We start from the raw sequence: 13101 nt of genomic DNA, 5'->3' as shown, positions 1-13101 counted from the left end.
TATTTTAGCTATATCTCTGACAGTGAGAGCAAGCCTACGGACACCACGAGGCCTGTCTGTAAGAAATGTATTCATTTTATTTACGGCTCTCCCTACGTGTGTATGTGTGGTGTCAGGTGTTAGTATGAGAGGATGACAGCGCGTCTAATTTTGATGCGGCCCAAGAGCCAATCACAATAATACCTGCGATGCAGTGAACCAATCACCATCGTTGATTGAACACTATCCAGTGTTTCCCCTACCATTGTCTTGGAGGGGCGCTGCGCCCCGCCAACGGATCCCCATGCCCCCCTCCTTTAAATATATACAGTATATAGCACCAAATTGCAAATAATCTATAACTACTGTCACTTTTCACATTGAACATGTGCTCTTTTATTAAATAAACTAAACGCTTTCATTTTAAGTTGTGAGTTTAGTGTTTTTGACCCGAAGAAACACTGATGCATTAATCAATAACAACAATCCACAGCTCCTCTCTCTGCTCCAGAGGATTTAAAAAATATATATCCCAATGCCACAAAAATGCAAAAGTGACGTGGTGAAATCATGTCTCCAGAAAACAAAAAACTGAAACAAGCAGTATCAGTAACTGTGTGTTTGATGTGGCTCTTTGCAGTAACATAGAACAAATGTGGCTCTTAACCTCTGACTGGTTGGCCACCCCTGGTGTACAGGAAGCATCCTTTGGTCGTAAGCATCCTAGTCCCTAGTCCCTAGTACTTTAATTTCTCTAAAGACTGCGACTTCTGGTCTTACATACCGAAGTTACGGAATCTGGCCAACTCTCCGGTTAGATATATTCGTTGCCATCTTCATATTTATGGCCCTTCTTTTTCACGCTCAGATGTTTGTTTTCTTCTATTTCTTCTTGGTGACTGCCATGGTAGAAATGTCATCACCAACATTTTCTCCATTTAATGGGCTCAAACGGACATCACACAGTATTTATACTATAAAGATGGTATTAAAAAAAGGTCTGTTTGATGTCCGGTCCAAATGATTCGGACATTTGCGTTTTAACAAACATCGTCTCTGTGTAATATCTTCATAATTTCAGGTTTGTAGTGCATATGGGAAAAGGTCTAAAATCTGCCAGCCGAGCAGCTCTTAAACTCACAAATAAACAAGTTATTTTGTCATCACTGAAAGTCACTGCTACCAACAAAGACTCTGACGCATAATGTTAACCCTTTGGTTTTCGTACAGACTTAAATAACTTACATTAATGAAAGGATAGCTGTTTGGCTAACTACAGTAAGCTAACTAACTGCCACTGTAACATTTTTTTTACTGGCAAGATTTGAGTGTGACGTCAATCGTTTCAAGAAATAATAATATTTCCCAAAATGTACCAACATTTTTGAAAGTTTATGTTCTATGGTTAGACCTTATACGTTTGGGTAAGAGTGCTGGGGTTCACTTTAGTGTTATTAACATTAAATGCTTGTTGCTCTGAGGGTAATATATATATATATAAATGTACAGTACAGTTTTTATTATATGCTGATTGATAGCTTACAACAGCTGACTTGCTGTATATCCAAATTCGATTTTTAACAAGTGAAGATATCCAACTTTCAACAAAAAAACAACAACAGTATTTTACAGATCAAATAATGTTTACTTGATTTAGACAAGCAGAAAGTAGAAAAAGTTATGTTTCACTCTTTGACTTATGAGTATTTTATCTAAGAGTTAAGCAATGAATATTGAAGACCTTCACAAATGAAGCGATACAAATGTGTGTGTAGGCGTCAGACAGTTGCCGCGAGGAGGTGACTCGTCTGCGGGAACAAGAGAAGCTTCTGAAGGGCCAACTTCAGAAACAGGAAAACCTCCTACACCGACTGCAACTGCCGAACCAGCCTGGCAAAGAGGACAAAGCCAGACCGGACCAAAGCCTGGACACCGAGTACACAGGTCAGGGCCACAGCATCAGGACTGGAAATCATAACTTGATGGATTAAATTATCTGGTTTCAGATCTCACATTGCAGAAACAGAATTAACTTGATGTAACAAAAACTGAGTGCATATTTCTGTTTTTCTGTGTGCGTGTCAGACTGCTCCCAGCTCTTTAGTTCTGGCCGCGAATCCAGTGGTTTCTACTCCATCAAACCCCGTGGCAGCCCTTTCCCTTTCAGAGTCTACTGTGATATGAGTGATGGAGGAGGTTGGACCGTCATTCAGCGACGGATCAATGGAACAGAGAGTTTTAACAGGTGTGTCTGAAACCTGTTAGTCTACATTCTACATTAATGAAATCACAGGAAAGTATATCTATCTATGTATCTATATGTCGATATATCTGTCTATCAGATCGTGGGCAGAGTATAAGGATGGTTTTGGAGACAAGGATGCAGAGTTTTGGCTTGGAAATGATAACCTGCATTACATTACCACACAAGGTAAATTAAACTTCTTAAAATCATTAAGATGTTTGAAGATTGAAGGCAAAAACCATGAAAATAATCATTAGTGTTGTGCAGATGCAATATGTTTTTTTTTTATAATCGTTTGTCTGTTACAGGAAATTATTCACTGAGGATTAACCTGGGAGACTTTGATGGTAACCAGCGCTATGCAGAGTACAAGAACTTCCAAGTGGCCAATGAAAAGGTGTTGATTGAACACTAAACTTAGAGAGAAAGAATTATGTTAGAATATTTATATTTTTGGGGCAAAAAATCTGCAAATATTTGATACTGCTCAGGAAAGTTTACATCTCATGTATAGTTTCTACTTGATGCATCTAATCACATTGTTTTCATGTAGCTAAATACAACAGTTTCCCTGTTTCTCCCTTACGTACAGGCTTAAAGGAATTGCCCACATTGCAATTCCTTAAGTTTCTCACTCATTTTGACTTTCATCAGCCTATAAATGGCCATAATAGGTTGTAATCAGTCCCATTATAATGCTTTAGATGGGGTCAACTGCACCTACCCGCACAATGTGAAACAGTTGCAGTTTTAAAACAAACAATATTTCTTTGTTAGGTTTTGGACAAAGTGAATTGTTTGGATGTACGCTTGTTTCGGAACTTAAGTTACAAACATAATTGAAGTATATTGCGTTTGTGATGTAAGCTAACGTGAGTCTAAAGTGTTCTTTCCTAAAATGTCAATCTTTTTTTTTTATTCGCGAGTGGTCCAGCTATCTTCATATCTGTCTCTTTCTGCAGGATCACTATCGACTTGCCTTTGGGTCCTATGTAGGTACAGCTGGAGATGCTTTATCTGGAAGTTATCAGGTAGGTGCGTCAGAGTGGGCCAGTCACCAGGGTATCAAATTCAGCACCCACGACCAGGACAACGATAACTACAAAGGAAACTGCGCACAGGAAGACAATGGAGGCTGGTGGTTCAACAAGTACGGGATTAACTATATGATATACATATGAAGCAAACAAAGCAAATGTTTGTATGCCTCATATTGCTATCACAGGTTTCAATTTTAGTTTATGAATTAACGTGTAAGACACGCCAGAAAGGAAGAAGGAAATACTTCTGTGTAAATACCAATGCTTCTTTATGGGATTTCGCGCCATTATCTGTTTTAAATGTCTTTATTAAGAAGCATACATATATACAGCCATAGTACATATTTCTGTGCGGTGGATTTCAGCCCATTATCAACCATGGAAACATAGGATGTTGAATCTAAATTGCTACCAAGCCAGACATCTAATCTTTGAAATCTAGATGTTGGGCTTATGCTATTGGTAACCTGTTTCGAAGTACAACAGATAGCTGGAATCAAGTTACAAAAAAATTCCAAACTTAACATCTAGCTCAACTTGCTCGGTTACTTTTCTTCAAAGAAGGTCCTTTTTTGTACCGTCTGTACAATATGAGGCATCATGTATTACTCCATTTCTGATTCAACAACGTCCGGGAAATCAGAAAGATCTCAACGGTCATAGGCGTACTGTGTGTGCGACACAAAGAATTGCAAATGTACTTAGTTTGTGTCAGAGTGTGAAAATGCAAATTTTTCAATTTACACAAATTCATATAATTGCATTGACTGCATTGGCACGTAATGACTTTAGGCTTGATGTTAAAACACCATAACAGTCTTTCAATAAACAAAAAATATATATTTCCTCTGCATTTATCAATCCCTAGGTGTCACTCAGCCCATCTTAATGGAATGTACTACCCCAAGGGGCACTACAGTGCTTTAACAGACAACGGTGTAGTTTGGTACACTTGGAGAGGATGGTGGTACTCCCTGAAAACAAGCTCCATGAAACTGAGACCCATGGACTTCAAAATGGATCCCATTGACGACGCCAATGCTGTACATCCCAGACCAACTTCCTAAATAAGACATGTGGAGATATATACATGTCTACATGGCTTGATTATTTTTGGAGCTAAGCAAACCTCTCAAATCCATTTGGACTTGTTCGCACACTAAGCACTTAACAATCCCACTGACACCTTTAAAAAATATGCTTCCTGGTTTATCTGGATGGAGTAGAGTAGCTGTAACTAAAATAGTAAATGTAGCCAAGATGAACCACAGATTCAATTACACATATGTCTGAAATGGTTTAAATGAAACATTGTGCTAACAATATTCTAACATCTTTATAGAAAATAGTTGCTCATATGACGACACACTTGTAAGATGACTTGTGAAACCGTGTGCCTGTTTTAGAGACATGAATGTTGTAAGGGGGAAGTAACTTGCACACACAGCTGTCTGTTTTGCAGGATAAAAGTGAAATTGAGGCAGAATGATTGTCTGAAGGCAAGTGAAAGCAGCCATTATCATGTCATTGAAAAAGGCTGTAATAAGAACTTAAGTGTTCTCTTTATACAGCAATATATGATAATAGGAGCAGCAGAGCCCAGTACTGGGAATTGGCCCAAATGTTATGATACATAAGTTGTTCACACAAACAGTTGAATAAAAAGAATGCTATTATATGAATGAAAGCAAAGAACGGTAGACATAACGTATTGTTATTTTTCACGATGTTACAGGTAAAGCTATCTTTTAGAATTGCAGTATACATTGTGCTTGTTATCAAACATGTTGATTGTGAACATAAATCCAGCTATATCCATGCCATTTGCATTTTTACCATATTTCACATAATAAAACCAAAAAACACATTGTTTTGTCCAGTGAATTATCGCAAATGCTTGCATGAGCAACTTGAAGAATTGACATAAGGTTAATATAACAATGTCAAGAATAACTATTACTCACTATTAATCATAATGTTTTGTGTACGTTATGTATTACATATCATGTGTTACCATTTAGGAAAGCTGAAATGGAGACTGGATAAAATGCTCAAATTATTTAGGATTTGGGGAGAACAAAATCTTCTTAATGAAAATAAAAGCCTCATTTTACCATAAACAATTTATTGGGCTGATTTATGCCACAATGACAATTCGTGTCCAAAAAAAAAGGGTTACGAATATGTTAATGGTCTTTTGATATCTTTCAATTGTGTAGAAAGCAAAGTCATGCATGTCAATTTGTTGAAATAATAATTGTATGACTTATTGTTTAATCCATTCATTAATTTGATTATAAAACAATAGCATAGTATTGCGGTAGTATTCTCTTGGCAGTTAATCAGTAAACAGTTTCTTTAACATTTCATATGAATCCTTTTTCTGGCCTTTAAATTCTGTGTAAATTAGGTAATACTTCAAAGGGCCTTTGGCAATATTTTTATCTTTAATTTTTTCATTGTTTTACAAAATAGAGATAGGTAAAAAAAGTAATGTTTTATTGATGTCCAGAGAATTACTGCTCAATATGTGTGAAACAACCTGAGGTGAATATGTCTGAATAATACGTATTCATTACTGTGAAAAACAATATTTTACAATTCAAGAAACATTGAAACAAAAAAACTATTTTATACATGTTAGACAGCAATTTAATCTAATGCCTGCCAGAAAAAAATCGAGTTACCAGGCTTGTTGATCCTTTATCTCGTTGTACGCTTCATTATGATACCTTGTTGTCCAGTCGGTGGGTTGTTTTTCAAGTACTACACAGCAAGCCTTTAATTAGATCCCCGCCCTTCAATTCGGGCTGTCCTGTTTTCTAAACAGGCGCACCATCCTTGGTTAACACACGCGCTGATTGGCTGACACCCTTTCACATTCGAGACATTGTCAGTCAGCTGGGATCGAAGAGAATAACAGTTGCTTGTTTTTATCTGTTGGGAATTTTGAACCTGGCACATTTTGTCATTGTAACGCTTTTTGCCATTGCAAACCTTCCCATTCATCATATTACAGAGAGGACAACCAGAATGTAATGTTGTTATTGCACACCTTTTGCGACGATAGGTAAGTACGCTAATATTAGCTGATGTTCAATTGGTTATTTAGCAAGCGAGCTAGGTAGCTAGCGTTCGATATTAAGTCAAACCGCACAGCAGTTTTAGAATATTCACTGCTTCTTACTTTTATTTTATATATCGTTCTGTTTTAAAGCATGTAACAGTAACTTATGTTGCCTTCTTAGTTCAGCTTACTGCTAGCTCAGTTGGTTAGCTACAGTCACTAAGCTACCCTTGCACCTATTTGTCTCCAAGGTGACGGTGGATGTTGCTGCTATCACCCCGGGTCTCCCTCCGCCTGCTTTTTTCCGGCTCCCGTCGCCCGGTGCCCTTTTCTTCTGCCAAGGGCACCGTGTTGTGGATGACAGGGCTCCGTGCCTGTGCTGGTGCCGATGCTAGAAGCGTGGAAAACATAACGGCGTGGGTCGGAGAGGAGATGTCAGAGCAGGGATGCCTCGTCTTGGACACAGTGTTGTAGTCGAGGGAGATCTTGACTGTATACCTACCTCTCTGACTTCGCGTATAGACTCCAACTTTTCAGCCTCGCTAGCAGTGACACATATATGGATGGTGGGGTCGCAGCATGCCCACCCCCTTAATTACCATTACACCACTGGCTGGAGGGAGTAGCAGCACCGGAGGAGGAGAAGGGGAAGAGGGGCCCATGTCGGCCGCCCTCACCTCTTCTTCTCTCGGCTCCTCTTTCCGGTTCGTCCCGGCATTCTGCCTGGGCGTGGTGGCGGCGGTAGTGTTTCAACTGGCATGGGGAGGCCTGTCTCTCACCTCCTTCTTCCTCAAGTTGTTCATCTATGTGTCCTTCGCCCTGCTGTGCTTCCTGGCTGGGAGTTTTGTTCTGCTGGTCAGGAAGAGTCCTCTCAAAGTCAGCTGCTTCAACAGGAGCAGGAGGCAGTCTGCTGCACGGCTGGAGTTCTTCGACAAGCTGATGGTAAGAGCCTGGCTGTCTACACCCATTCATTAAACTGTTGATAATGCACTCTTTCTCTATTAGGCTCAGTCTTATATCATTAGTGTCAAAGATTCATAGGCTTTATTGGCATATGCACAATAGCCACCAGCCTCGTCTGACACTAAAACATACAATATACTTTAAACACACACAAAAAGACACAACATAGTGCAAATGACACAATGCTCGAATAAGTGTACTATGTATACAATAAGATAAAACAGAATACAAACAAATATGAGTTAGAATTAAATACTGCTTATTGTAATAGTTAATCAAATGTGGACTGTAAACAGATATCAGCATTATTAATTATAACCAAATGCTGGAATCTATTGATGGATGGAAAACTGTCAATCTCCAAAGCAGTAATTGCAATTTTTTATGTAATGCTTTTCAACCATTGATTTAGAGTGTTATTCGAAGTCATACAATATATCATTTAATTTACAACCATTCAACTTTTATCATTGACTATTCAAATGAAAATAAAGCCATCTCTACTTCAATTGTGACATGTTATTATTGTTCTTTCTGGCAGTTATCATACATAGAATTGCAGATATATAACATTCAATTAAGACTGGTAAAAAAAAAAAAGTATTGACATCTTAGCCTCAAAATTGTACTAGATTGAATGTAATAACAGATATCAAGAAGTGCATTTCAGATAATTAAATTACAATTTTAACTTAATATCTCACTAATACAAATTATGACTTGGATATCTTCATTTCCTTTGATAACTTTACATTTTATAACAGCCCTTGTAGTTATCATTAATATTCTAATTATGTATCAGAAATTCACATGTTTATATGAAATGGGAAAGGACACAATCCTTGTCATGTCAACAAAGTATCTTTATTTAAAAACATCCTGACAGGGCAAAGTAACCTGTTGACATTAAAAATGTCATTTCCACAGGGGAAACACAATTGCTGCTAATTATAAAGGTCAAATAGGTCGCCACATTAAAAATATTACTAGTCAAATACAATTACAGAGATCTAGTATTTCACATTTTTTATACAAAATTGTAACTAGTGGAGAAATCATTTTGTAATAGTAGCAACTATGTTTGAGATATCTTTAATTTATTTTGTTATATCAGATATCATAATAAGGAATTGTGGATATCTTCAATTACGTAAATTTACATCATCTGAAATGAAGCTAACTTGGTTAACTTAATGTTCAAAAGGCAATTGTTAGTCTGAAACTAAAATCTAATTTCCTCTAGTCACAACCCTTTTTCAACATGTTGAAATTCAATTGTAGATATCCTTCATTTGTTATTCTTACCAATAAAAAAGAAAGATCCTAATATCTTTAAGTGAATTAAAGATACCAGTAAATCACTTTTCATTAGTTATGTCATTCTAAATGGGAAAATATTTGTAACCTGTAAAAATAGTTTTCCAGCTATCTTTAATTAACATACCGACATGTTAAAATAACCTTTTGATCTTTAATTGCATTTAACATATCTAAAATACAATTGCAAATACTGAAGATGTAATCTATACTAATGACAATTACAGTACATAAGTACATACCCAATATTAGTAGATCATTTTGACTTCGTATACAAAATGTAATTGTTGATATCGGAATTGTAAAATCTCATCTTTCACTGGTCACAACCCTCTTTCCTCATTTATTATATTGTACATATATGTAATCATTCTTCTAACAAATGAAAAAGGTCTAACTATGACTATTTGTAGTGTTAATAATGTCAAACACATTTTGTCATGTCAAAATGGTTTTACAGCCATCTTTCGTTAACATTCCCACATGTCAAAATGACCTTTTGATGTGTTGAAATGACATTTCCATTAGTGAAAACAAAATTGCTGCTAATTATAATGTTCCAAGGGCTCGCCAGACTTCTGCATCTAACCTTTACTTCAGTTACAGACACAGGTTGATATTTTGCTTTCATTTTTGCTCTCAAAGATTCATCCTTTCCCTGCTCGATTACACCCCTCCTCCTCCTCCCATCTTTCCCCCTCTCTCATCTTCTCTCTTCCCTTTGGATCCTCACTGTGTTCTTCTATAATAAATGGGATGGAGTCATGCATGCTGCTGGATTTAGACACACTTTAACACACACAAACATGCACGCACACACACACACACAGATGCATGCTGATTTTTATTCTGCTGTTGTGTCCTTGCTGCCTGCTGGTTGGTGGCTCGCCTTAATGGGCAGCCACAACCCAGCTGCTGCCTTTCAGTTTCGATTAGTTATTGATGTTGACAGCGGAGGAGTATTGTCACAAGCATTCGCCTGGTCCACATGTTGTATACACAAGGGCTGCTCAATTAATCGTATTTTAATCGCGATTATGATTTTGGCTTGCAACAATTATGTAAACAACATAATCGAAATAAAACAATATTTTTTTATTTAATTATATTTTAAAATTAAATAACTTTTGGTTTTTCAGTTGAATTATACTTAAAGTTCAGTTAATCAACTGTTAAAACATACTTTTCAAATGTATTTTTTCAATAACTGGATGTTTTCAAATAAATGGATGATCGTGACCCAATTATTGACCCAAATAATCGAGATTATGATTTTTGCCATAATCGAGCAGCCCTAGTATACACTGTGATACATTTTGGCTGCCTACCTTCTTTTTTTTGAGAATTTTAAGGCTTTTAGATTCGTGCAGTGATGAAGTATTTTTGTAAGCCAAAACGGTTAGCATCGCAAGGACTTCCTTGACAAAAAGCAATGGTATTTTTCCGTTGGATCTTAGAATATTGCAGAAAATAGGCTCAAAGACACATTTTGTTCTGCAGGATAATGTCCACATTTTAATCCACTTTGTGATTTTGTAAAAGTAAATATGCTAACGTTAGGCTAAAAAAGAACTACACGGTCACATGGCTTCACTTCACCACCGCTAAGCTAAATGCGGCTAATGTTCTTAGCCACTTGTTAGCAACTGTTGTTTCTATGATACATAGAATCTGACATTCACGAAGAGGTTACATACTGACGTATTTCATATCGTAGAACAAAACGTTAAAATCTCTTAGATTCTGTTAACCAAAGATCTTATTTCAGGCATCTTACCAAAAACACCTTAAAAGAAACGTTGACTTCTAAACAAGGGAACTGCAAGTGCTAAAAACATGTTATCCTATCCTTTACTTGCTGTGTTTTATGCCTTTTATTCTACATATTAGTTGTATTGTGTACTGTATGTAAAGCACTTTGTACATTCGTGTTGATAAGGGTGCTATATAAATAAAGTTTTACTTACTTACTAAAATGCTAACTAATTTCCTGGTTTAAGGTCTCATTCCTGCACCACTCTATTAGACACACAGCTGTCCATCTTCTCTTTCTCCTTTGCCCAATATTTCCTTTTTGTCCCTGCTTTAGTCAACTTCTGTGATATGATAATTGATGTGGTCTTGTTGTATTTCAGGCCCGTTTTTTGGTGCCGGTTCAGGAGTCCAGCCAAAGCAGGAGAGTGGTGGTGTCACACAATGTGGACAAAGCCCTGAAGGAAGGTAATTCATCACTTTAAAGATATTTTTCTTATGCGTTTTATGCCCATTTTATGGCCATGTTAATGCAAATGCAGTTGAACATTTGTCATGAGATTTTTACCGGGGCTACAGGTTTTAAATCATTGTATTAAAGTATTCTGTGGACACAAAATAAACAATTGAAATATGGAAACATAAAAACATCTACTGCACATCTTTCCAAAAAAAGGAAATAATTTGCAACATTCTCCTTTAACTGAATTGACCTGAACAAAGATGCACCAATAAAAAAAGTTAAAAAATGATATAAGTTATATTTTAAAGTGCAGTTTTTTCCTGTTTATTTTTTTCTAAACTGAGTCCAGCATCAGGAGTGGAGTGCACCAGCTTGGCGTAAAAAAGTAGGTCTTAACTCTAACGTCCGGTTTAGCTACGTCCGACTTAGTGATTTGAATTCACACCGAGTGCTCCAAGCCTGACTAGTCACGGTCGTAGCTGCGCCTAGTCTTAAGATGCGCGTCCACGTCAATACACGTGAAACAGTAATTGTTGCCAAACAACACACGTAATCAGCACCTGAAAGGTTGGGGAGAGCGCAGCGTTTCTGTCTGATCCATGCTGGAGTTGAGGGGAGATCTCCTCGATTAATTCTAAAAGGGCTTGTCTGCCAAAACAAAACCTTTCTATCAGCTCACTGTCCGAATAGTTGTCCAGTGGGTTTGTTCGATCACGGACGACTCTCTCGTCTTAATGCCCTTTCGTTGTTAAACCTGTAAACAAGACGCACTGCCATCGTTATTTTCCTTCTTGCCTGTTTTACATTACTATGGATACTAGTCTGTCTTTCCGATTTACGCCTGCTCCATACTAGGCGTAAAAGTTACACCCAGGCGCAACGTATACAGGGCTTACTGTAAAGTGGTGCACTAGGCATAACTTTAGTTTGTTCTTAACCTTTGGTTCTACGTCGGATGTAGAGTTACGCCCAGTCTTACGCCCAGCTGGTGCACTCCACTCCTGACGACTTGAGATCACTTGAGAAATCAAACTTTAAGTAAAATTACATGTACTGCTCACACTTTAAAAAAAAAAAATTGTTTATGTCTTCTTGTGTACAAGGTTTAATGTTTGAATTTAGGTCTTTCGAAACCCACTTCTTCTATGCTGTCTATTACACTGTTGTTCCTTTCTATCATTTTGATAGAATTAAAGAAATACAAACATTTTTGGGGCTGCAGGAAATTAGGAGAATATGCTAAATGGGCTAAAGTTGTTGACATCTGCATTTACACAACTACTAGTGTTAAATAAACATTTGTGCAGCTTTATTGAACTTCTCAAACACAATAGTATGCTTTTTGAATAATAAAAACGATTAAAGGGAATTTTTTACAACATTCTTTTATTGACAAAATTAAACCTTGAACTGAATACACAAAACACCAATACAAAATATATCTATTAATCTGTCAATTAACAAAAAGCACATGAAATACATGAATTGATCTGTGAGTGCAGCACTTAAATGAATTAAAAAAGGCAGAAGTTGAATAAATAAACATTTATGAGATAACACAAGATTAATACAAATACAAACAAAGATAAAATCCAGATATTCTAACCAAAATAGAAAATCTAATGGAGTTTTGGTTTTACTATTTTCTTCAAAAACCAGTCTTGCTTTCAAAGTGTCTTAGTTGACTTTCATGAAAAGTTTGTGAAACTGTTGGAGACTCTTAAAGGTCACATTTCATGCTTTTCCGGTTATTACCCGTCCCTTTGTGTGTTATGAAGGTTTTTCTGCATGTAAACGGTCTGCAGAGTCAAAACCCTCAAAGTACACCCTGTAGCGAGTAAAACTCTAAAACAGAAAATACCTCCCCAAAACGCCTCGTTGGTGAAACGTCATCATGACGTCATCATCCATTTGATTATTCCGGGTACGTGCTTACGAAAGCACGTACCCGGAACTAAATGGGCCAATCCGTGGAGCCGTTACGTTACGTCCGTGGAGCCGTTACGTTAAGCCCCCGCTGATCGGTCCAAATTGACAAATCCACACACACACTCAGTGCAGGTAGCCCTGCTGATCTCTCCTTCCTGGCTGCAGGCTGATAACAGACAGTTGGGATCGTGGGAAATTCTCTCTGCAGACCCATTCTCACAGCGTTTAACAACCTATAAACCTTTTTCTTACTCAATATCAAGCCACACTTATTGTTTTTATTTCGGCTGTGACTTTGTGTGTGTTCAGGTTGAGTTTGGCTGTGTATCGCTAAAGGCGAGGGAGG

At 37.2% G+C, this 13101-nt stretch overlaps 1 protein-coding gene across 1 annotated transcript; it reads left to right on the top strand.

The window, feature by feature from the left end:
• Positions 1–1754: 1754 nt before the first annotated feature.
• On the top strand, positions 1755–5128 carry LOC104948716 (fibrinogen-like 1; the record flags this gene model as incomplete). Its single annotated transcript, XM_010774934.1, has 6 exons — positions 1755–1923; positions 2065–2224; positions 2322–2410; positions 2533–2621; positions 3187–3374; positions 4133–5128. Coding segments are annotated over 6 exons (894 nt in total), but the record flags the coding sequence as incomplete, so codon positions are not given.
• Positions 5129–13101: the final 7973 nt, after the last annotated feature.

Source organism: Notothenia coriiceps, unplaced genomic scaffold (assembly GCF_000735185.1).
Source record: "Notothenia coriiceps isolate Sejong01 unplaced genomic scaffold, NC01 NC01_scaffold00014964, whole genome shotgun sequence".
Taxonomy (NCBI): domain Eukaryota; kingdom Metazoa; phylum Chordata; class Actinopteri; order Perciformes; family Nototheniidae; genus Notothenia; species Notothenia coriiceps.
This window is presented reverse-complemented; position numbering and strand designations above follow the sequence as displayed.